At 42.4% G+C, this 25,912-nt stretch overlaps 1 protein-coding gene and 1 long non-coding RNA gene across 4 annotated transcripts; one reads left to right on the forward strand and one right to left on the reverse strand.

The window, feature by feature from the left end:
• Positions 1–1,795: 1,795 nt before the first annotated feature.
• LOC105085651 (glutathione S-transferase Mu 1) lies at positions 1,796–14,020 on the forward strand. 2 transcript variants are annotated; one of them, XM_010975918.3, is made up of 8 exons: positions 1,845–1,940; positions 2,220–2,295; positions 2,726–2,790; positions 3,092–3,173; positions 3,272–3,372; positions 4,018–4,113; positions 4,201–4,311; positions 13,470–14,020. In XM_010975918.3, exons 1-8 carry the CDS (start codon positions 1,905–1,907, stop codon positions 13,557–13,559), a joined length of 657 nt encoding a protein of 218 aa, XP_010974220.1. In that variant the 5' UTR covers positions 1,845–1,904; the 3' UTR covers positions 13,560–14,020. The 2 variants fall into 2 exon arrangements, with proteins under 2 accessions (XP_031313624.1, XP_010974220.1); XM_031457764.1 differs by lacking the exon at positions 2,220–2,295 and having other exon boundaries at positions 1,796–1,940.
• Positions 5,974–23,148, reverse strand: LOC105085650 (uncharacterized). Of its 2 annotated transcripts, none has more exons than XR_010382220.1 (4): positions 22,511–23,148; positions 14,641–14,811; positions 12,418–12,561; positions 5,974–7,231 (listed from the first exon to the last, which is right to left on the reverse strand). It is a non-coding gene; the product is annotated as an uncharacterized LOC105085650 (long non-coding RNA). The 2 variants fall into 2 exon arrangements; XR_836844.3 differs by having other exon boundaries at positions 5,974–7,279.
• Between the last annotated feature and the right edge of the window lie 2,764 nt (positions 23,149–25,912).

Here is a 25,912-nt window from a genome sequence, read left to right on the forward strand (position 1 = left end):
CATCTCAATGATTGTTTTATAAAAATAGAATGGCTGGATGCATGAATGCTCACAGAACAGAATATGTTCTAAGTAGTTTAAATGTTCTTATGCTGTTTAATGTTATTTTAAAAAAGCCATTTTCTCAGTGGGAATCTAGTCATGTATCTGTTACAACTTGAAGCTGTATAAAACTCATAATGACAGCTCCTTCATATGATGAAAATTGTAAGTATTAAGAGGGGCAGCAGGTTTGTGTGTGCGTGGCCACCGTGGCCTCCCTGTAGATAAACCAGCAAGGGCATCTGCCTGACCCTGAGCTGCATCCTGAGCCTGGACCCAGACCTGGAGCCCAGAGGCCTGACAAGGTCTGAATGTCTGGGGAACATCTGCCACAGGGCCAGAGCTCTGCTGGTCTCTGGCGACACACCCTCCCAGCTCCCCAGCTTAGCAGAAGTGCAGACCTGTGACTGTGATTTCACAGGCATTAGAGGAAGTCTGTTTACCCTCCTCAACCCCAACTTCATACTCTATTTTGGGTATTTGAAACCCGTGTTTAATACTGGGTTCATAACTTTCTACCCTAACAAAGTGTTATGTAATTTTAAACTTATTTTTTGGAAGTGTAATAACTCTGTGTTTCAACTTGTAAAATCCATTTAAAAAAATGTCCTTGTAACTGTTGTTACATATCCAGTGTTCTGTAATATCCTTTAAAGAAAGGAAGGCTACCACATGCCAACTTATGTGCTATTCCCTTAATTTTGAAATAATCTTCAGCCTTCAGAGTAGAAGGTTGGCAGGTAGGACATTGCTCTGGTGCAGGCTGTACCACAGGTCACAGATTACAGAGTGACTTCAAAGGACACCTGAGCTACCCTCTCCAACACAAAATCACACAGGGGTCAGGAGCCAGGATCAGGGCTGGAATCCAACGACTTGGGCAACCAAAGGTGTGCTGGGCCCCTCTGATTATGGTCCTGAGGGCAGTCCTCCAGGCTCATGGCTGGTCACACTGCTCTGGCCACCCTCTCCAGCAGCCGAGCCACCTGACTGCTCCGAGGACAGCTCTTCCCCCTCAGTCATATTCTCCCTGTGACCACCACACTCCCTGTCACTGTCCCAGTCAAGATGAGGTCCATGAAACTTGGCTGTCAGGGCATCTCTGAACTGTACCTGGATATCCTCTCCGCTGGGCCTGGTCTGGATTTGGATTCAGCAGTGAGGCCATACACTTACTGGATTATTTTACATTTGGTCCTTATTAACACTGGTAGGCACGTGACTGGAGGGCTGGGTCCTCCTCAGCCCCTGAAAGGAAAACACCAAGACCACATTTTCTTTCCCTGCCCCTTGTCTGAGTGTTTTTTCTTATTCCTTGATTGCCTGTCTGGAAGACTTGCTGCTGTCAGGATTATTTTTCTTCCTGTGACAGGTTTTGACTAACCTCTCGATTTGAGGGGCCCCACTCTTGGTCTTAACTTGGCAGTCAGAGCCTTCTTGAGTCCACGGGATTGAGCAGCGAGGGGGTTAAATTTGAGAGGCACTTCAGAGGCAAGGGGAGGGGGAGGAGCCTTGCTCTTGTTAAGATTCAAGCTTGTTTCCCCAAGTGCGAGTGTGCTGCCAACTCCCCCAACTTAGCTGACGTCTGCCTTGGGGCGCGAAGCAGGCAAGCCCGACCCAGGTGGCCCTCGTCCTGTAGGAGCTTGGCTCCGGAGTCGCTGCTGCTAGGAGACTGAAATAGCTCTCACCCCGCCCACCTGGGGCACCAACTGACAAGGGTAATGGTGTGACCCGAGGGCACTGGGGGCGGGGCCGAGAAGAGGGGCGGATGCTTCCGGCCCCGCCTTCACCCCCAGGTCAGAGGATAAATTTCAAGCCCAGTTCCCTGAAGTCTCTCAACTCAGTGTGTCGTAACTGGCACCATGCCTATGATTCTGGGTTACTGGGACATCCGCGGGGTAAGCGAGGGGTTCACTAGGGCAGGTGGGATGGAGGCTGCTAAGCAGGGGAATGCTGCACAGCTGAGGATCTGTTTAACCAGAAACTTTACAGGGCTTGCTGGAGCAGAACCCCATCCCTCAGCTGGACCTTCTTACTGGCTGTGTGTGAGGGGGTGAGGGGCGGACTGCTTGGGGTGGGGGTGGGGGGCTTTGGGGGGTGTGGGATGTGTACTGCAACAGAGAAAGTCAGGCAGTCAGGACTTCACACCTGACCTCTGCCTTGGCCATCTCTCCCAGCTGGGTCACGCCATCCGCCTGCTCCTGGAGTACACAGACTCAGTCTATGAGGAGAAAACTTACAGGATGGGGGACGGTAATGGCATCCTTGTGTGTTCTGACTTCTGCCCAACTCATGCTAATTTCATGCTAAGCATCCCCTGCCCTGGCTGCTGCTGTTTGGCTCTGCGGCACTCCACCAGTTGGATCAGAGGCCTGCCCCTTCCCAAACCATTTAAGGGTGCAGCTGGTCTCCAAGGCAGGACATGAGAGCTGATTATTGGCACCTATATCAGCCATTGGCATGGGTTGCCTTAGGGCTTGTCCAAACACTATGCAAGCCTTAATCATGTAGGTCCCACCTTGTAAGTGTGCTTTCCCCATAAAGCTGGAATGTGAGACTTAGAGTTCAGATTCCAGATCTACCAGTCTAGGGGACTGGCCTCTGACTCCTTAGTAGGTCTCCCCAGGAAAGAGGGTCAGACTCTGGACAGGTTTGGTTCACTGCATTTTTTTTTTAACCACAGCTCCTGACTATGACAGAAGCCAGTGGCTGAATGAAAAATTCAAGCTGGGCCTGGACTTCCCCAATGTAGGTGCTGGGGATGGGGGTGCTCTCGGGGAAAGTGGACGGTGCTACTGCTCTGTCTCCTTTCCCAGCTTAGAGGTTTCAGGATCTGGTGCCTTCTGCTCAGCCTCTCAGCTCCCTGGTTCTCTTGCTGCCTTTCAGTGATGCTCTATGTCCCAGCTCATTTAGTTATAGTACAGTATATTGTTTAGTGCCTCCCATGGGACAGGCCCTGTGAGTACCAGATTTCATCTCTGCCTTTGCTCAAGGAAGGGGGTGCAGGGGAGCCTGGTGGCCCAAGCAACCTGCCCTGTTGTTCTTGCAGCTGCCCTACCTAATTGATGGGGCTCACAGGCTCACCCAGAGCAACGCCATCCTTCGCTACATTGCTCGCAAGCACAACATGTGTGAGTGGGGCTAGGGGTTGGGGCAGGGAACAGGTGACCATGCTCCTGGGCTTGCTAGGGTGGGATGCTGAGGGTGAGCCTCTGTTGTGTGGACACAGGTGGGGAGACAGAGGAGGAGAAGATTCGTGTGGACATATTGGAGAACCAGGCTATGGATGTGCGCTTGAGTTTGGGCGAGCTCTGCTACCACCCTGACTTTGTGAGTCCCCTCCCACTGGACTGGTGGGCTGGACAGGGTTCGAAAGGGTGGACATGGTCCCATCTACACTGTTTTTTCTTTTTTGCCATTTGAACTTAGAGCTATTGATCCACCAAGCTGGTCCCTATAAAGTCCCCAGAGTGACCCTCATAACCCCCTGTGTATGAAATGAAAATTCTGACTCAGTTATAGGGTAGACTCCCCAGGGTGAAAATTCAGTTCCTAGACAGGGTGTTTACCGTGTTAGACCAGTACCTTGTCCTTGGCATCTCAGGCACACATTTGCCTAGTAGGTATTTTGGGATCAGACTTTGTTCTCCTCCCTCCTTCCTTTCAACCTCTCAAATTGTCTTCAGCTGTCCAGAAACCACTCAGGTGTCCACACCATTTTTATCACCCACTTTCTAGAACTTTCAGTGTCTTTCCTGGGTCATTGTACTATTACATCTGCCTGAGGTCTGAATCCTGAGCTCTGCCAGGTCTCCCAGCACTGCTGCTCTGACCCATGGGCAGTGTTTGGAGATGAGTGCTGTCGGGGGACATGGCTGCTCACCTGGCATATGGGGTCAGGTACAGCGCCGGGACCCCTGCTCTCTGCCCAGGAAGTCTGTGTCTGAGACTCGTAACAGCTGTTTTGTGCCTTAGGAGAAGCTTAAGCCAGGTTTCTTGAAAGAGATCCCTGAAAAGATGAAGCTCTTCTCAGAGTTTCTGGGGAAGAGGACTTGGTTTGCTGGAGACAAGGTAAGGGGGTCGGCTTTGAGGGACAGGGAGTTGTCATTTTTTCCAGGTTCAGAGTTTGGTGCCCATTCCTCCTTTGTCTTCCTGCAGCTCACCTTTGTGGATTTCTTGGCTTATGACACTCTTGACTGGCACCGCATATTTGAGCCCAAGTGCCTGGATGAATTCCCAAACCTGAAAGACTTCATGAGCCGCTTTGAGGTGATTCCCCTGATCCTCCTAATATTTGTATATTTTCGCTTCCCTCTTCTCTCTGATGCTTCTTGTCCTGGAGCTAAAATGGAGACTACCTACCATTTATTGAGGACTCGGTTTATGGCATTGTCTGTGCTCAGTACTTATGTATTATGTCCAATTCTACCTTTCTAACATTCCTCATGACAGAAGTATCAACTCCATTTTGCAGATAAGGAATAAGCTGAAAGGGTAATTTCTGAAGGTCACAGAGCCAATACAGGCTGTGCTGGGCTCCCAGTCAGAGCACCTGGTGTCTATGGGGAGCAGTCACTGATTCTCCCTTCCTGCACTGAAAGGAAAAGCTCTGGTCCTTCTACCAGTTGGTTCCACAGCTCTTGTCAGTGTGGATGAAGCAGAACCTTCAGGAGTTTGTATGTAGTTGGAATTAGTAGAGTTGAGTTGAGACACGGTAGGATGGATATTAAGTACCAGAGACACAGACAATACTTACTCCCCATCTCCAGAGGGCTCTGCAGCAATGGGATCCTGTCTGGGGTTGTACTGACATTCCCAGGACTGTAGTCGGTGCTGGGATTTGAGTATGTATGCAGGTGTCCTGTGGAAGGATTTTATCCTGACATCTCTTATGGTGGGCACTTCTTTCCCTCCCTGTCTCGCTTCCCTTCTTCCTTTCTTCTGCCTGGAAGATGGGATAGTACATTTATTTTGAGTCATGTTCACTGATCTGATCTTCTCCTCTCTGTGAGGCACTGTGTCAGGCACAGGGGGATGTAGATGTAACACAGGCCTGGCGCCCACCCTCTGGGGCTCAGTGTGGTTGGAGAACTATAGGAATACCGAGCTGTGTGGTGTGTGTGGTACCATCTTGGTGCTGGAGGAGGACAGCCTGACCTCACCTCACAGCTCATCATCGGTCACCCTCAGTCAGCCACTGGAGAACAACAAAGTCTGCTCTATGACAGATTTAGGAATTTGGGCCATTAGTCCAATAGGTTTTTTCAGCCTACAGTCTGTTTCCCCTTCCCACTTCCCACCACGAAATCTGCTTTCTCAGCTACTTCTCATCATCTCTGGATCTGGTCCAGGCTGATCAGCATTTCTGATTTTGCAAGAGCTGGCATCACTGCCTGGCTGGGAGGGTGGGGACAGCTGTGAGCTGCAGTGTGTGGTCTGTTGGGACCTGAGCTGCTGCGTACACGCAGTCCCATGTTCTTTGCATCTTATAACTTACTGGACACTTTCTGTCTTGGGAAGATGGTGCACAGATACACCTGAGTGTCATACTGCCAAGTTGGCTGCAGCAGGACTGGGGATAGGGTAGGATGCGGCCCAGTGAGTCGGCTGAGTTGTCAGGCCAGGCAAGTCAACTCTGTGCTTTAAGTGGAGTAATTAGAGCCTGGCCTGGCCTTGCTGGTTCCTATCCTCCTATCACCTTTCATCCAAGTTTTGCTGAGTCATAGGGTGAGATCTAGTCTGTTCTGCAAGCTTCTCAGGCACTTTCTGAGCCCCTTTATTGTGCTAGAGGTCATTCTGTGGCCAAAGCCTGGGAAGCCCAGAGCCACCCTCTGAAAGAGGATGTTTTTGCAGAATAAGAAAAACAAGTCTTTCTGTGGGGAGATGTCGACTGGAAAAAAACCCATACTACTCAATTGCAATTAAGTTTCCGTTTTATTTGGGGACTTCACTGAGAAATACAGCCTTGGAGACAGCCTTTTAAATAGCTCTGAGGAATGCTCTGAAGAAGCAGGGAAGGAGACAGTGGATTCTGAATTTTTTGACAGGCAAATACATATAGTTAAGCATGTATTTTGGTGAAAGATTACTGCTAATCATCAGGAAACAAATACCTGATTTAATGATTTTGGTGCTTTTCTAAAACATGAATCTGGGGTCAATGAGATTCTAAGATATCGATCCTGAGTTTCTAAGGGGCCTTTATATCCAAACCCAGAATATTTTATCCTGGTTTTCTTTATCCTGAATTCCCCTCAGGGGCACTGTCAGTGGGTGACTGCAGGGGGTTGCACTTTAACCCTTTCTATAATGGGATAATGAAGGAGACTGTTCTTTTTGTTTACAGCTTCCTGCTTTTTGGTCATAAATTTAACCAAAGTTTTGGAGGCACTTGATGACTAATTTGTCTCATGGTTATAGGAAGGCTCATTCCTCCTTAAGGAGAGGATTTCACTGGTAGGTCATTCCTGTGCTGTATCTGAATTAGGCTCTGTTAATAACCAAAAAATTCTCTGGGTCGTATGTCTTACTACGTAGTTTATAATGATCCAAGAAATCTTTTTCCCTTATTGCTTCCACCCACATCTAGAGTCGCATCATTCCAGTGAATTTAATATAGAGCTATATATGTGATTGATTGCCCCAAGAGGTTTAGCCATCATTCACTTTGTTATTGAACTGGCTGCACAGAGGGTAATGCAAGAAACAACAATCTTATAAAATAGTCAGGATATAAATAATATAGGTAGTAGTATTTTTAAGGTCATAGTTCATCAATGAGGGAGATAAAGCATAAATAGTTTGAAAACAACAAAGAGAGAACAAATGATGACAATGATTAGTATGACTGGTTGTAATGCAGATCACAGTAAGCCACCACGTCCAGAGGGAAGGGATCAGGTAGAGAGCAAAAGATAAATGTTTCATCTTTGTTTACAAAGGTATACTTTATCAACTTGTGCAAATCATAGTTGGCATGAGAGAAAAGGTTTCCTCATATCTTGGAAACAAAGATTGAAAGCCAGTAATATTTCAGGCAAACAGCCATAACATTGTAAGTCATATTTACCAATTCATTCAGTCCCATGTAATTAATTCTTGTTGACTTTGACTTTTTTGTTAGTAGTTTTATTAAGCCATCAGGTTTTCCATTAGAGTTTCATAATCTCACCCAGTTCAGTGGAATCATCTGAAACATATTTGTCAAAAAGTCCTTTTTATGAATCTTCTTGAAGATCTGTATTTCAAAAAAGCATCAGAGTAAAACAGTAACTTTCCATAAATGGCAAAAGACTTAAAATGGCATGGTTGAAGATCGGATTACAATATAATTGTCAATGAAATTTGGTTATTTCTGTGCCATACAACACCTAAGATAATAACTAGAAATATGAGTGATAACATACTAGGACATTTCAAATTTTATATAATAATAACTATCCATATAATATAACCTAAGAGGGTTTATTATAACTCACTTATCAACATTTCTCATGTAATTTAACATGCCAAAGAAGTATAATTATTTTAGTAACTCTCTTTGAGATGTTTCAGGGGTCCTCTGAAGCATTCCAAAGCTGGCTAGAGATCAAAAGAATTTCATTTAGAATTTGACTTAGGAAAGTTTGTCAAAGATATCAAAAGTTTTCAAAGCAGTTTGTCAAGTAGGATCATAGGTCCCAGTGAAACAATATGTTTTCACTTAACCAAAGAGACAATAAAAGATTTTGAAGTCAAAATACATAGTAGATCACTTAAAAGGTAAAGAAACTTTTTATACTTCGTTCCCAAAAGCAGATCAATATTTCAAGAAAACTTTGTTCTCTTAACAGAGAGAAAATTAAATTCTAGTTTTGCTCCACCTCACATTTAATGTTGAAATTTACTTGCTGAATTACATTCATTCTAATCTTAGCCAGTACAGACCACACGTAGAATTACTTTCAAAAGTTTCCTTTTTTCTCACAAACCTTTTACAGCTTTCTATATTCATATTACTTTGTCCCTTATTTTCCTTTCCATTTAGAAATACCCAGCTCTGGAACAAAAGCATGATCTTTTTCCGTAACAAAATATGCTTTCATTTTTTTAAACTGAAGTATAGTTGATTTACATTTCAGGTGTGCAGCGTTCTGATTCAGTTATGCATACATATATATACACATATATATTCTTTTTCTGATTTTTTCCATTATAGTTTATTAGACAATATTGAATATAGTTCCCTGTGCTATGTAGTAGGTCCTTGTTCTTTAGTTGTTTTCTGTATAGTAATGTGTATCTGTTAATCTCAAATTCCTAATTTATCCCCCCTCTGCCCTTTCTCCTTTGGTAACCAGTTGTTTTCTATGTCTGAGTCTATTTCTATTTTGTAAATAAGTTCATTTGTATCATTTTTTTAGATTCCACATATGTGATGTCATATGATATTTGTCTCTCCCTGTCTGACTTACCTCACTTTGTATGAAAATCTCCAAATCATCCATGTTGCTGCAAATGACGTTATCTCATTTTTTTTTATGACTGAGTAATATATAAACATCTTCATCCATTCATCTGTAGATGTACCCTTAAGTTGCTTCCATGTCTTGGCTATTGTAAATAGTGCTGCTGTGAACACTGGGGTGCATGTATCTTTTCAAATTAGAGTTTTTGTCTTTTGTGGATATATATCACAGCAGTGGAATTGACAGATCATATGGTAAGTCTATTTTTAGATTTTTAAGGAACCTTCATACTGTTCTCCATAGTGACTGCACCATTTACAGTCCGACCAAAAGTGTAGGTGGTTTCCCTTTTATCCACACCCTCTCCGCATTTATTATTTGTAGATTTTTTGACGATGCCCATTCTGACTGGTTTGAAGTGATACCTCATTGTAGTTTTTAATCTGCATTTCTCTAATAATTAGTGATGTTGAGTATCTTTTCATGTGCTTGTTGGCCATCTGTATGTCTTCTTTAGAGAAATATCTATTTTCTGCCTATTTTTTGATTGGGTTGTTTGTATTTTGATTTTGAGCTATATGAGCCATTTGTATATTCTGGAAATTAATCCCTTGTCAGTCGCATTGTTTGCAATTATTTTCTCCCATTTTGTAGGTTGTCTTTTAATTTTGTTTATGATTTCCTTTGTTGTGCAAAAGGTTTTAAGTTCAGTTAGGTCCCGTTTGTTTATGTTAGCTTTTGTTTCCATTACTCTAGTGGAAGAGCTAGAAAAATATGGCTGCAACTTATGTCAAAGAATATTCTGCCTGTGTTTTCCTCTAGTTTTATAGTATCCAGACTTTATATTTAGGTCTTTAATACATTTTGAGTTTATTTTTGTACATAATGTTAGAGAATGTGCTAATATTCTTTTACATGCAGCTGTCCAGTTTTCCTAGCACCACTTATTGAAGAGACTGTCTTTTCTCCATTGCATGTTATTGCCTCTTTTGTTGTAGATTAATTGGCCATTAGTATGTGGGTTTATTTCGCTTTCTACCCTGTTCTATTGAAATATGTGTCTGTGTTTGTGCCAGTACTATACTGTTATGATTACCATAGCTTTGTAGTATAGTCTGAAGATAGGGAACCTGGTTCCTCCGGCACCATTCTTTCTCAAGATTGTTTTGGCTATTTGGGGCCTTTTGTGTTTCCATACAAATTTTAACATTTCTTGTTCCAGCTCTGTGAAAAGTGTCATTGGTAATTTGATAGGATTGCAGTGAATCTATAGATTGCTTTGGGTAGTATGGCCACCTTAACAATATTGATTCTTCCAGTCCAAGAATACAGTATACCTTTCTACTTGTTTGTGTCATCTTCAGTTTCTTTCAAAAGTGTCTTATAGTTTTTGGAGTATAAGTCTTTTCCCTCCTTGGGTAGGTTTATTCCTACGTATCTTATTTTTTATGGTAAATGGGATCGTTTCCTTAATTTCTCTTTCTGTTATTTCATTTTTAGTGTATTGAAATGCAACAGGTTTCTGTATATTAATTTTGTATCCTACAAATTCACTAAATTTATTGATGAGCTCTAGTAGTTCTCTGGTGGTGTCTTTAGGATTTCCTGTGTATCTGCCAACAGTGACAGTTTTATCTCTTCCTTTCCAATTTGTATTCCTTTTATTTCTTTTTCTTCTCTGATTGCTGTGGGTAGGACTTCCAAAACTATGTTGAATAAAAATGATGAGGCTGAGCATCCTTGTCTTGTTCCTGATCTTAGTAGGAAGGTTTTCAGCTTTTCACCATTGAGTATGATGTTTTCTGTGGGTCTGTCAAATATGGCCTTTATTATGTTGATGTATGTTCCATCTATGCCCACTTTCTGGAGAGCTTTTATCATAAATGGGTATTGAATTTTATCAAAAGCTTTTTCTGCATCTATTGAGATGATCACATGGTTTTTATTCTTCAGTTTGTTAATGTGATGTGTCACATTGATTGATTTGCAGATATTGAAAAATCCTTGCATCTCTGGGATAAATCCCACTTGATCATGAGGTATGATCCTTTTAATGCACTGCTGGAGTCGATTTGCTAGTATTTTGTTGAGGACTTTTGTGTCTATGTTCATAAGTGATACTGGCCTGTAATTTTCTTTTTTTTTTTTTGGTATCTTTGTCTGGTTTTGGTATCAGGGTTATGATGGCCTCATAGAATGAGTCTGGAAATGTTCCTTCCTCTGCAATTTTTTGGGATAGTTTCAGAGGGATAGGTGTTAACTCTTCTCTAAATGTTCGGTAGAATTCTCCTGTGAAGACCTCTGTCCTGGACTTTTGTTTGTTGGGAGTTTTTAAATGACTGATTCAATTTCAGCACTGGTAATTGATCTGTTCATATTGTCTATTTCTTCTTGGTTCGGTCCTGGCAGATTGTACCTTTAGGAGAAATTATCCATTTCTTCTAGGTTGTTCTTTTCGTTGGTGTGTAGTTGCTCATAGTAGCCTCTTATGATCCCTTGTATTTCTGTGGTGTTGGCTGCAACTTCTTTTTCATTTATGATTTTATTAATTTGGGCCCTCTCCCTTTTTTTTCTTGATGAGTCCGACTAAAGGTTTATCAATTTTGTTTATCTTTTCAAAGAACCAGCTTTTAGTTTCATTGATCTTTTCTATTGTTTTTTTTTAGTCTCTATTTCATTTATTCCTGCTCTAATCTTTATGATTTCTTTTCTTCTACTAACTTTGGGGTTTATTTGTTCTTTCTCTAGCTGCTTTAGGTGTAAGGTTAGGTTGTTTACTTGAGATGTTTCTAGTTTCCTGAGGTAGGCTTGTATCACTATAAATTTCCCTCTGAGAACTGCTTTTGCTGCATCCCAGAGATTGTATATCATTGTTTTCATTTTCATTTGTCTCAAAGTATTTTTTTGATTTCCTCTTTGATTTCTTCAGTGATCCATTGGTTGTTTAGTAGCATACTGTTTATCCTCCACGTGTTTGCAGTTTTTGCAGTTTTCTTCTTGTAGTTGATTTCTAACCTTATAGTATTGTGGTCGGAAAAGATGCTTGGTACAATTTCAATTTTCTTAAATTTGCTGAGGCTAGCTTTGTGGGCCAGCATGTGGTCGATTCTGGAGAATGTTCCATGTGTATTTGAGAAGAACGTGTATTCTGTTGCTTTCAGATGGAATGCTCTATAGATATCAATTAAGTCCCTCTGGTCTAATGTGCTATTTAGGGCCTGTATTTCCTTATTGATTTTCTGTCTGGATGATCTGCCCAATGATGTAAGTGGGGTGTTACCGTGTTATTGTTGATTTCTCCTTTTATGTCTGTTAAAAATTGCCTTATATATTGAGGTGCTCCTATGTTGGGTACATATATATTTACAATTGTTATATCCTTTTCCTGGACTGATCCCTTAAGCATTATGTAGTGTCCTTCTTTGTCTCTTGTAACAGTCTTTATTTTAAGATCTATTTTGTCTGATATAAGTATTGCTATGCCAGCTTTTTTTTTTTTTTTTTTTTTTTTGGTTTCTGTTTGCATGGAATATCTTTTTTCATTCCCTTACTTTCAGCCTGCATGTGTCTCTAGCTCTGCACTCCACCATTCCCACAGGTTTCTCAGTTGCCTGAGAAGGTCATACTTGACCAGGTGGAGCTATGTTCCTTACCATATGAGAGCTCTTAGCTCCAAAGATATCTATACTTTTATTCCAACAAACTCTGTTAAAGTAGTTAATTCAAGGAAATATGCCAACAGCCATTTCCTAATCAACCACTCCCAACCTTCCCAGTGTCTTCAACTGGGCAAAAATTTCTCAGTTTCTCTCAGATGGGCACTTTCTCAGTATCTCTCAGCTGAGTCAGGTACAATTTTTATCCACCATTGAAGAAAAACTCAGCATCATCAACCAAGATGGGAGAATTAAGATCGGGAGAGACTCACCCAAATTTGTCAGACTTGCTGAAGAAGTGAATGAGCACAAGGGGCCTTGCTCGCATCAAGGCTCCACATCCTTGTAACGTTCAGGTGAGGAAGAGAAGAAGAGAAGTCTGCTCTGTGTCCCCTCCTGGTTGCCAAAGCTGCCAACTGGAAAAAAACCCCACACAATGTCAGAGGAGTGAGTTTCAGTTTTATCTGGGGACCTTACTTGAGACTATACCTCAGGAGACAGCCTCTCAGAGAGCTCTGAGGAACTGCTCTGAAGAGGTAAGGGTGGAGATCTGTGAAAAAGGAGTAGTCAAGTAAATGTCTTGGTAAAAGATTGCTAGTCATCAAAAAAGAGATGTCTCAAGTTAATGATTTTAGTGCTTTTCTATGTATGGAGAGATGCACGAATCTGGGGTCACTGGAATTCTTCCTTAGATACGTATCTTAACTGTCTAGGGGCCCTGCATCCAAAACATAGAATGCTTCATCTTGGTGTTTTTTTCCCATCCTGAATTCCCCTCAGGGCACAATGTTTGTGGGCAACTGCCCTGGGTTGTCACTGAACCCTCTGTATAACTGGACGATGACTGAGCCTCTCTGTTCTTTTTGCTGACAGCTGTCAGGAAGGGAGTGCAGCTGAAAGAGCTGAAGATGGAGAGAGAGAGCCAGGCCGCATTCTAGCCGTATTACTTATGAGCAGTGTGAGCAGGAGGGAGGTGCTTAACCTCTGTGTGCCTGTTTCCCTTCTGATGAATGGTGACAGTACTACCTCTCTTGTCGGGTAGTCAAGTAGAGATTCTAAACCTACATCATAGTCTTGAGTGAATACACAGCAACAAGCCGTGTGTAGGTTCTCCATATGTGTTCAGTCTTATTAAGCTATCACATGACTTACAGAAAATTAGAAGAGTTGACTTTCCAGAGCTGGGGAACCCTAGAAGACTGTCTTCTGTTCGACACTTGGCCCCACGTGGAAGGGTTGGACTAGGGTCTCAAATTGGGTAGAGCTCCTTGAGCCCCAGTGGGGCAGCAGACCTGAGGTCTGGCCTTCCTTTTCCCTCCCTTAGGGGCTGAAGAAGATCTCTGCCTACATGAAGTCCAGCTGCTTCCTCCCAAGCCCTATGTTTCTAAAGACTGCTGTGTGGGGCAACAAGTAGTGCCCTGGAAGAGCAGGAGCTGGAGTGCGGAGCCAGTGTTGTGTGTGCGGAGCCAGCGTTGTGTTTGCGGTGCCAGTGCCCTGGAGAACAGCTGGACTCCCTGCATCCCCGGCACCAGGTGTCTTTTTCTTTCTCCTTCTATTCACTCTAGATGCCTTATTGGCCCCCTTATGTCCCTCCCAATCCCCTTCCATCCATCCTTTAAAGTTTCAGCTCCCAACTTTTCTTCAGCAAATTCCTCCCCTCCCCCACGTTATCCCTCCTGCACTAAAGCCAACCCGTGATCCTCCCCTTCCACGGTGGTTTCTGGTATGAGAAGCCCAAGCAGACCCCAGGCCCATGGAGCCCTGCTCTCAGCTCCCGGCACTGCCCTGAGGACCAGTAGTGGCCTGTGTGCAGGGCCTGCTTCCCAGTGTAGTTCCTGCCCAGCCCTGTCTGACCCCAGTAAAGCCTTATTCATATTTTCTGTGTCTTTTTATTCCTTCCTGGCTTTCTGGACTCATGACTGACTGTGTTGGGTGTGTGTGCATGTCCATTTTTCCTTCTGTTGTCCATTTCATGGGCCCCATGGGTGGGGATGCATGTGTGGTGGGGACAGGGGACAGAGGATTATAATGTTTCCTGCTCATTTCTGTCTTTGCTTCATGTACCTCTGTTCCTTAGCATGGGGTCTCTCCAGAAGGTTGGGTGAGGGGGCTTCTATGTCTGGTTCCTTCCTTAATTCAGCATCATGTGACACCTCCTGTAGGCTTGTAGTACTCTGTGTCATGGTTCCGGGGGCTTTTGGGTGCTGGCGAAAGGGGTGAGCAAGGAGTTCTCTGCTAGTGTGGGCTCCTGGTGGACTACAGCCATTATATGAAGTGCTCTGGATATAGTTATCTCAGCCATTGGAGATACAGAACAAGGTTCAGAAGACTTAAGTCTACAGCTATGGGGGAAAGCCATTAGCTCCCTCTAACTTAAGCATTTAGTAGGCTGTAGCAGGCCACTGGATAACTTGATCTGAAATGGGCGGGCCTAGTCTGCTGGGCCAAAGTGTAGCCTGGCTGCACACTCTATCTGTAATTTTATATTAGAATACCTGCAAATTGTAGCACTCTTCAGAATGCCATCTGATTAGCAGGTCACTTAAATAGTGGCCGGATAGTGGTGTTGAGCCTCCTTAAGGCACGGCCTTGAGTCTTAAAACAGGGAGAAACTTTAGAGAAGAGTCCTTTTGGGCATTTGTCCAGATGGCCATTTCTTGCAGTTACTAAATAAAAAGGGAACAGTAGGAATAATGTTAAAGGTCTTTACAAAATAAATGATTATTTTAAAAAGATAAAATTGGTAAGATGAAATCCTTAGGGGAGCAGCCAAGCTGGCAGAGTACAAAGACCCTGAGCTCAGCCCCTCTCACAAGCACACAAAATCACATCCATCTGCAGCAAAACCATTGATGAAAAAGACTGGAACCTACCATAGAAGATCTTCTACAACTAAAGACATAAAGAAGGAACCACAGAGGGAGGACGGAGAAGATGGCAGAGTAGAAGGACGCTCGTAGGTCACCCTCTCCCACAAATACACCAAGACCCACATCTACAGACCCACTCAGCCAACCAGAGCACCTGAGGAACTCTGACAGAACATCGCCCTCTTCAAAAGATAAAGACGCCAAAAATCTGGTAGGAGAAAAGGAAAAAAGAAAGAATAAAAGGCAAAGCAGCGCTGGATGGGTCCCGCGGGGAGGGAGCGGCAAAGGAGGACTGGCGCTCGCTCGCTGGGTCTCCCCTCTCCAACTGAGAGGCCAGCGGGACGGAGGGGGAGCCTCCGAGGCTCGGATCTGTACAGAGCAGCCCCTGACTAACAGAAGTTAAACGGGCACAGAGCATCCCCCCAACACCCAGCCTGAGATGCAGGCCGGCAGCGGCGGGCAGGGCCAGGCTGCACAAGCCGGGCGGAGGGCGGAAGTGGCTGCACGGAGGCAGCCCCGGGGGAACGCAAGGGGCTGCGCGCCGTGGCTGTGGGTGCACAGGGCAGAACAACCTGGGCCCTCCATAAAACAGCAAAGTTGATGTGCTCTCGGCGGAAGGGTGCACACCCCCATCTCTGAAAACCCGCGGAAAGTTTTCGGGGGAAGAGAGGCGGGGCTCAGGCACAGCCGCCATATCCTTCGCGCTGAGCACTCGGGCGGGGGCGGGGGCGAAACCTGCATCCACACCGAAGGGCTTAGCAGCCTCAAAGGCCAGACTGAGACTGGCCTGCAGCCCGGGGCAGATAGGATCCTTCCATCCTGGTCCCTCAGAGAACTTGCTCCACAAAGACAAACAAGGAGCTGGGTTTTGGCTCGGAGCAGGGACAGGGCTGTCCCTCGGTCTTCCCCGAGCCCACCCGCGGAGCGCCGACCAGGGCGGAGCGCGCAGCCGCACAGAGCAGCGGAGCTACCGGCGGCGCAGGTAGAGCGAGAGCAGCCCCCCGCCTTTTGGGCAGGAACACAGCCCCTGACCAAGATGCTGGGAGGGGGCACGACCCGCCCTCCTACCCGGCCAGTCTGCAACATCTGACTGCGGCATCCGGAGGGGCAGCGACCTGCCCGCCCACAGCAGAGAGCTGCACCTGACCCAGTGTTAGGAGGAGGCGCGATCTGCTTGCCGACAGGTGCTGGGAGCAGCACAGAAGAGGGCGCCAACAGAGGGCCTCTGAATACAGCAAGCTGAGCTTCCAAAACAGAACGAAGACAGATAGACTTCACATTAAAAGCACACAGACTCCAGGAGAACACAGACAAACCGCCCCCCCCCCTTTTTAAAAAAATGTTTTTACCTGTTCTATTTTCTATTACTCTCTTAATCTTTACTTCTTAATTCATTTCTATTTCTCTTGGGTTTTGATGTCCTGCTATTGATTAGACACAGGTTTCAAATATATCTATTCATCTCCCCCCCTTTTTTGGTAAAGGTTTTAAAAGGACGTCTCAACCCGATTAATACTCTGCTTCAACTCACTCTTCTATTAGTCATTATACACTGTTTTCAAACCCTCTTTCTCCCTTCTTTTAAAATTCTTTCTCTCTCTCTCTTATTTTTTTTCTTTTTTTCCTAAGTTTTATTCCTAAATAGGCATCAGATAGATAAAATCCTTAAGGACCAAAATAAACAACTGATACTCCATAAACCACAGTGCCAAAGAGGTATGAGCAAGATGAAGAAGCAGAAAAACCTTTCCCAATTAAAAGAACAAGAGAAATCCCCTGAAAGAAAGATCAACAAAATAGACATCGATAGCCTACTAGATCAAGATTTCAAAAAAGGAGTGATCGAATTGCTGAAGGAATTAAAAGAGATAGTGTTTAGAGATATAAGATATGTCAAAAATGAAATTGAAGCTATAAAGAAGAGCCAAGTAGAATGGGTAAACTCATTGACAGAGATGATGAATGATCTAATAGCTGTGCAAAGCCAACTAGATATTGCAGAGGAACGAATTAGTGATCTAGAAGACAGGGCAATAGAAAGTACCCATTCAGAAGAACTACAAGAGAAGCAAATAAAAAATAATGAAAATAGCATAAGGGACCTATGGGATAATATAAAGCGTCCCAATCTTCGCATAATAGGGGTCCCAGAAGGAGAAGAAAGATCAAAGAGGATTGAAAAGGTTTTTGAAGAAATCATGACTGAAAACTTCCCAAACTTAAAGAAGGAATCAGATATCCAAGTACAGGAAGCTCAGAGGGTCCCAAATAGGAAGAACCCAAATAGACCCACACCAAGACATACCATAATCAAGATGGCCAGAGTCAAGGATAAAGAAATGATTCTAAAGGCAGCAAGAGAAAGGCAAAGAGTAAGTTACAAGGGAACCCCCATAAGGCTCTCAGCTGATTTCTCTACACAAACACTACAGGCCAGAAGGGAGTGGCAAGATACATTCAAAGCCCTGAATGAAAAAAAGATGCAGCCTAGGATCCTTTATCCAGCAAGGCCATCCTTGAGGATAGAAGGGGAAATAAAGAGTTTCACAGACAAAAAAACCTGCAGGAGTTTAGCAACACTAAACCCATGCTAAAAGAAATATTGAAAGGGCTATTCTAAATAGAAAAGCAGCAGGATGCTACAGAAATGAGAAACACACAACTGGAAAGGTGATAACTCATGAATTACAAATAAAGTAAACATGAAATTATAAAAGAAGACATACAAATCACTGAGAGTGGGAGAGGGAGGCAGGGAAATATAGAATTTTTTTTCTTTCTTTTTAAAAAATTTTTTAACAGTAGGATGGGTTTGAGATCATGTTACTATCAGTTTAATAAAAACAGTTATAGCAATGGGTTGATAGATTTACAAAAAAGGGTAACCACAAGCCAAAAATTTACAAAGGAGTCACAAAAGTTAAATAAAATCCATGATAATACAAAGGAAAATTACCAAACCACAAAAGGAAGAAGAAAGGAACAAAGAGGATATACCAATTCAACTGCAAAGATAAGTTCAAAATGGCAATAAACACACATCTATCATTAATTACTGTAAATGTTAATGGACTAAATGCTCCAGTCAAAAGACATAGAGTGGCAGACTGGATAATAAAGCAAGAACCTTCAATATGCTGCATACAAGAGACCCACTTTAGGGAGAAGGACACATATAGATTGAGAGTGAAAGGATGGAAAAGGATATTCCATGCAAATGGAAAAGCCAAAAAAGCAGGTGTTGCAGTACTGATTTCAGACAAAATAGACTTTAAAACAAAGGCCATAAAGAAAGATAAAGAAGGACATTTTATAATGATTAAAGGAGTGATACAAGATGAGGATATTACACTCGTTAATATATATGCACCCAATATAGGAGCACCTAAGTACATACAAGAATTACTAACAGAGATAAAGGGGGATATTGATGGGAATACAATCATAGTTGGAGATTTTAACACTGCATTAACATCACTAGACAGATCTTCCAGACAGAAAATAAACAAGGCAACAGAGAAATTAAATACTACAATAGAAAAACTAGATTTGGTGGATATTTTCAGAGCATTACACCCCCCCAAAATAGGATATACATTCTTTTCAAGTGCACATGGAACATTTTCCAGGATTGATCATGTACTTGGGCACAAAAGAAACCTCAACAATTTTAAGAAGATAGAAATTATCTCAAGCATCTTTACTGACCACAATGCCATGAAACTGGAAATCAACAACAGAGAAACAAAGGAGAAAAAAAGGAAAGCATGGAGATTAAACAATATGTTATTGAAAAAACAATGGATCAATGAGGAAATCAAAGCTGAAATTAAAAAATACCTTGAGACAAATGATAATGAAAGCACAACCACTCAAGACCTATGGGACACAGCAAAGGCAGTGCTAAGAGGGAAGTTTATAGCGATACAGGCCTTCCTCAAAAAAGAAGAACAATCTCAAATAAATAATTTAACCCACCACCTGAATGAATTAGAAAAAGAAGAACAAAAAGCAGCAGAAGGAAGGAAATAATAAAGATCAGAGAGGAATTAAATACAATAGAGATTAACAAGACCATAGAAAAAATCAACCAAACCAAAAGCTAGTTTTTTGAAAAAGTAAATAAAATCGACAAACCTCTGGCCAAACTCACAAAGAAGAAAAAAGAGAGAGCACAAGTTAGCAAAATAAGAAAGGAAAATGGAGAAATTACAACAAACAAAATAGAAATACAGAATATCATACGAGAATATTATGAAAAACTATATGGAACCAAACTGGATAACCTAGAGGAGATGGACAAGTTTCTGGAAACATACTGTCCACCAAAACTGAATCAAGAAGAATCTGAACGCTTGAACAATCCGATCACTAGAAAGGAAATAGAAATAGCAATTAAAAACCTCCCTACAAATAAAAGTCCAGGACTGGACGGCTTCACCGGGGAATTCTACCAAACATACAAAGAAGAACTCATACCAGTCCTTCTCAAACTCTTCCAGACGATTGAAAAGGAGAGAATACTCCCAAACTCATTCTATGAAGCCACCATCACCCTGATACCAAAACCAGACAAAGACACTACAAAAAAAGAGAATTATAGGCCAATATCACTGATGAACATAGACGCCAAAATCCTCACCAAATTTTAGCAAATAGAATCCAACAACACATAAAAAAGATTATACATCATGACCAAGTGGGGTTCATCCCAGGGACACAAGGCTGGTTCAACATATGCAAATCAATCAGTGTAATACATCACATCAACAAGAGAAAGGACAAAAACCACATGATCATCTCAATCGATGCAGAAAAAGCATTTGATAAAATTCAACACCCATTTATGATAAAAACTCTCACCAAAGTGGGTATAGAGGGAACATATCTCAACATAATAAAAGCTATATATGACAAACCTACAGCCAGCATAGTACTCAACGGTGAAAAACTCAAAAGCTTCCCACTAAAATCTGGGACAAGACAAGGATGCCCACTATCACCACTCCTATTCAACATAGTCCTGGAAGTCCTAGCCACAGCAGTCAGGCAAGAGAAAGAAATAAAAGGGATCCAAATTGGAAAAGAAGAGGTAAAAGTGTCATTATATGCTGATGACATGTTAGTATATATAGAAAACCCTAAAAGGTCCACACAAAAGCTACTAGAGCTGATTGAAGAATTCAGCAAGGTAGCAGGTTACAAAATTAACGTTCAAAAATCAGTTGCATTTCTTTACACTAACGATAAATCAACAGAAGAAGAAAGTAAAGAAACAATCCCCTTTAAAATAGCACCCAAAGTAATAAAATATCTGGGAATAAATCTAACCAAGGAGGTGAAAGAATTATACACAGAAAACTATAAACCATTGATGAAGGAAATTAAAGAAGACTTTAAAAAATGGAAAGATATCCCATGCTCTTGGATTGGAAGAATCAATATTGTTAAAATGGTAACACTGCCCAAGGCAATCTACAGATTTAATGCAATCCCTATCCAACTACCCAGGACATATTTCACAGAACTAGAAAAAATCATAATAAAATTCATATGGAACCATCAAAGACCTAGAATTGCCAAAGCATTACTGAAGAGAAAGAAAGAGGCTGGAGGAATAACTCTCCCAGACTTCAGACAATACTATAGAGCTACAGTCATCAAGACAGCATGGTATTGGTACCAAAACAGACATATAGACCAATGGAACAGAATAGAGAGCCCAGAAATGAACCCACAAACTTTTGGTCAACTCATCTTCGACAAAGGAGGCAAGAATATACAATGGAATAAAGACAGTCTCTTCAGCAAATGGTGTTGGGAAAACTGGACAGCAGCATGTAAAACAATGAAGCTAGAACACTCCACAAATATATATATTTGTATATAACCATATACAAAAATCAACTCAAAATGGATTAAAGATTTAAACATAAGAGAAGATACAATAAACCTCCTAGAGGAAAACATAGGCAAAACATTATCTGACATACATCTCAAAAATTTTCTCCTAGAAGAAATAAAAGCAAGAATAAAAAAAAGGGACCTAATGAAACTTACAAGCTTCTGCACAGCAAAGGAAACCAGAAATAAAACAAGAAGAAAACCTACGGAATGGGAGAAAATTTTTGCAAGTGAAACCGACAAAGGCTTGATCTCCAGAATATATAAGCAGCTCATACGACTCAATAAGAAAAAAATAAACAACCCAATCCACAAATGGGCAGAAGACCTAAACAAGCAATTCTCCAAGGAAGACATACAAATGATCAAAAAGCACATGAAAAAATGCTCAATATCACTAATTATCAGAGAAATGCAAATCAAAACTACAATGAGGTATCACCTCACACCAGTCAGAATGGCTGTCATTCAAAAATCCACAAATGACAAATGCTGGAGAGGCTGTGGAGAAAGGGGAACCCTCCTACACTGCTGGTGGGAATGCAGTTTGGTGCAGCCACTATGGAAAACAGTGTGGAGATTCCTCAAAAGACTAGGAATAGACTTACCATATGACCCAGGAATCCCACTCCTGGGCTTGTATCCAGAAGGAAATCTACTTCAGGATGACACCTGCACCCCAGTGTTCATAGCAGCACTATTTACAATAGCCAAAACATGGAAACAGCCTAAATGTCCATCAACAGATGACTGGATAAAGAAGATGTGGTATATTTATACAATGGAATACTACTCAGCCATAAAAACCGACAACATAATGCCATTAGCAGCAACATGGATGCTCCTGGAGAATGTCATTCTAAGTGAAGTAAGCCAGAAAGAGAAAGAAAAATACCATATGAGATCGCTCATATGTGGAACCTAAAAAACAAAAACAAAAACAAACAAAAAACAAAGCGTAAATAAAGGACAGAAATAGACTCACAGACAGAGAATACAGACTTGTGGTTACCAGGGGGGTGGAGGGTGGGAAGGGATAGACTGGGATTTCAAAATTGTAGAATACACTACACTGCATAGCACAAGGAAATATACACAAAATGTTATGATAACTCACAGAGAAAAAAATGTGACAATGAGTGTGTATATGTCCATGAATAACTGAAAAATTGTGCTGAACACTGGAATTTGACACAACATTGTAAAATGATTATAAATCAATAAAAAATGTAAAAAAAAAAAAAAAAGAAGGAACCACAGTGAGATGGATAGGAGGGCAGACTTGCAATATAATGAAATCCTATAACCTCCTGGTGTGTGACCACAAACTGAAGAGTTACTATACTGCAGACATTCTCCCACAGGAGTGAGAGTTCTGAGCCCCACGTCAGGTGCCCCAGCCTGGGGTCTGGCACCAAGAACATGAGCCCCCAGAGCATCTGGCTTTGAAGGCCAGTGGGGTTTAATTGCAGCAGCCCCACAAGACTGGGGGAAATAGAGATTTCACTCTTAAAGGGCGTACACAAAATCTCATGCACACCCGGAACCAGGGGAAAAACAGTAATATGATAAGATCCTTGGCCATACCTACCTGCTGGTCTTGGTGAGCCACCTGGAGACTGGGGAGTGGCTGTGGCTCCCTCTGGGGACATAGACAGTAGTGACAGACCTATTTGGAAACATTCAACTGAATTAACACTTCTGCTGGTGGCTGCCATTGTGGCTTATTAGTGCCAAGATCTGGCCCCACCCAACAGCCTGTAGGTACCAGTGCTGAGATGCCTCAGGTCAAATAACTAACTTGGTGGGTCACAGCCCCACCCATCAGCAGACAGCTGCCTAAAGACTTCTTGAACCCATAGCCACTTCTAGACATGCCCATAAATACAGCTCTGCCCTCCAGAGGGCCAAGTTCCAGCCCCACCCAGTGGGCAGGTACTGACCCTTCCTACCAGGAAGTCTCCGTTAACCTCACCCGCCAGGGGACAGACACTAAAAGGAAGAAAACTGATCCTGCAGCCTGCACACCAAGTCCACCAAGAGCAGGACAATCCCTACCCTGGGGCCAGCTGAGCCCTGGTCCTGCCCAGCAGGACCAGCAGGCCAATGCAACCTTCAGGGCACCCCAGACCCCAAACCCAACCGTGTCAATTAACAAAATGGCAATAAGTACATACATGTCAATAATTGTCTTAAATGTAAATGGACTCAATGCTCCAACCAAAAGACACAGAATAGCTGAATGGGTACAAACACAAGACCTGTATATATTTTGCCTTCAAGAGTCTCACTTCAATCTAGAGACACATACAGACTGAAAGTGAGGGGATGGAAAAATTTATTCCATGCAAATGGAAATTAAAAGGAAGCTGGAGTAGCAATACTTATATCAGACAAAGAAGACTTTTAAAATAAAGACTGTTAGAAGAGACAAAGAAGGACACAACATAATAATCAAGGGATCAATCCAAGGAGAAGCTATAACAATTGTAAATATTTATGTACCCAACATAGGAGTGCCTCAATATATAAGGCAAATATTAACAGAAATAAAGGGAGAAACAATTACAGTATGGGACTTTAACACCCAACTTACATCAATGGACAGATCATCCAGATAGAGACTCAATAAGGAAACACAGGCTTTAAGTAACATATTACTAAATGGATTTAATTGACAAATATAGAGCATTCTATCCCAAAGCAGCAGAATACACATTCTTCTCCAGTGCACAGGGAACATTCTCCAGGATAGATTACATTAGGCCACAAAACAGGCCCTGGTAAACAACAGGAGGGAGAAAGAAGAATGAGGATTGCTCTTTCCCTCTTACAGAAACTTCCTGTAAGTAACATATAACACTTCTATTTATATTTCATTGCTAGAACGGAAATTGTTTTTGAAATGACATCTTTTGACTGGGAAGTAACATGCCTAGCAGAAGTGGAGATTCTGTGATAACAGGGGAGATGGATATTGAGAGTCAACTCTTCTACTTTGGGGAGGTGGGGCTCATAATGTGAGAAATTCCTCATGTATAAGAAGGCTATTTAAAAAGATGCAGAGGATACGTAAATCAACCATACTTCAAGTAAAAAAAATTGTTTTTAAATTTATGTCACAGAAAAAAAAATGAATACCGAAACTGTTTAAAAAAAAAGATGCAGAGTATAGATGTATAACAGATACATACTCTTTTCCATGTGTGCATTTCCAAACAGTCATCACTACAGCCGCCACCACAAGAAGCTCCTGCCTAACATAATGCAACTATCCCTGTACAAACAAAAACACATCTACCTTCTTTCTTCCAAAACAGGAACAACCCAAAGTGTCATCAACTACTGCATCTAGTTCCAAGTTTGGCATCTCTGGGTAACATTCAGATTAATATTTTGAAAATGACAGACAAAAAGCATAACGTCAGGGACTCCCAATTTACCCTACGTGAAATAGTAAGGGAATGGGAGGTGGAAAAGGGGGAAAATTAGGTGAGCTCTAAAATGTAATAGAAAACAGCCTGCACTCAGATTTGCACATAAGCTATTTTACATTTATCTACAATGCTTACAGGATTTCCTTCTTTGGTCAGAGGATTCTAAAGAGGTCCTGCATAATAAGGCTTTTATACTAAACATTGATATCTACAAACATTGATACCTAGTAACTAAAGTTACTCCCTGGATCGCTTCTTGTCTCCACGTCTCTAGTGACCCTACTCTCAGGTTCACTGTCATCCCACTTTGTTAGCCTACCACTTGATTGATGACAGACACACAGAGACCAGCCTGCCCTATATGGTAACTCAAGACTTGAAAGCAGAGAAGAGGGTCCAGTCCTGGTAGATTCCAGAACAAGTCTTCCTGAACATGCCCACTGTCATGTTCCTACTTAATCAGATCTGGCTTTTCCCAACAGACTCTGCTTGGTCGGGTAGCCCCCCAGTCCCCAGGTAAAGCATAGTCCTGTCCAAAAGGCCCAACAGCCACTCTGCATTTCCTACATATTCTACTTCTCTTCCCATGTGAAACACAATTTTGGAAGGAAGCAGATAGGGTTTCAATCACAGTACAAAAAGATTATCTGTTAGTACAATTGGAAACACTACACCACAGAGGATAAAATACAGACCTATTCTAATTTTCCTTCAAACTCCTCTCACACCATGAACATTATCCTGTTTGTTCTTTTCCCATCCCTCTGCACCACTGTAAACACCCCCTCTAATGACAGTAACCTCACATTGGCCGTCTGCTTCCAAGTGTCCTTTCCACAGCAGCACCTATTTACTGGAAATTCAGACGTACACAAACAAGCTCTAAATATAAACATTGGTTTAAGACAGTCCCTGCTCTCAGGCAATGTATAGTTTAGTGGCAGAGACAGACATTTAAACAAGTAATTAGAGTTCAGTGTTGTAAGTGCTGATGGAGGAAAACATGGAATCCTATAGGAACAAAGGTTTAAAATCAGTGCATTTCAATTAGCAAGGGGGAGGTGGAGGAATGTCTGTTGGGATAAACCAAACCTCAGTGGCTTAATGCACATTTATTTCTTACTCGTGCTTCATGTCTGCCGTGGTCAACAGGCCCTGGTTTTCGTGGTCTGATGCAGACTTCCACTTGGCACCCGCTCTGTGTCATGACAGCGGTCCAAAGTGGATATGGCTACTCCCACACTGGTTCTTAAAGCTTCTGTTTGGAAAACATGTGTAATTTCTAGTTGCATTAATTGGCCAAAGCAAGTCAGAAGGCTACATGTAAGTTCACAAGGGTAGTGAAGCTTTCCCAAAAGGAAAACAATCAGAAAGCTTTGGTGAGCATCACTGACAGTTTCCACAGGGGTTATCTGTTGCGACCATCTGCAGGTAGGGACAGCTCAGCTTACCTGAGGAGATGAGCATGCATTAGGCAGCTTAGCTGGTTGAGGCAAAAGCATTCCAGGAGAGGAAACAGAAAGTCCGAAAGCATGAAGGTAAAAGAGAACATGGTG

This window comes from Camelus dromedarius, chromosome 9, assembly GCF_036321535.1.
Source record: "Camelus dromedarius isolate mCamDro1 chromosome 9, mCamDro1.pat, whole genome shotgun sequence".
In the NCBI taxonomy this organism is placed as follows: domain Eukaryota; kingdom Metazoa; phylum Chordata; class Mammalia; order Artiodactyla; family Camelidae; genus Camelus; species Camelus dromedarius.

Excerpts from the sequence above, each read along its gene's own strand:
- LOC105085651 (XM_031457764.1), top strand. The coding sequence starts at position 1,811 with ATGCTTCCGGCCCCGCCTTCACCCCCAGGTCAGAGGATAAATTTCAAG. Across the intron at positions 3,174-3,271 it reads TGCTCGCAAGCACAACATGT|GTGGGGAGACAGAGGAGGAG; the intron begins GTGAGTGGGGCT and ends GTGTGGACACAG. Across the intron at positions 4,114-4,200 it reads CTTGGTTTGCTGGAGACAAG|CTCACCTTTGTGGATTTCTT; the intron begins GTAAGGGGGTCG and ends GTCTTCCTGCAG.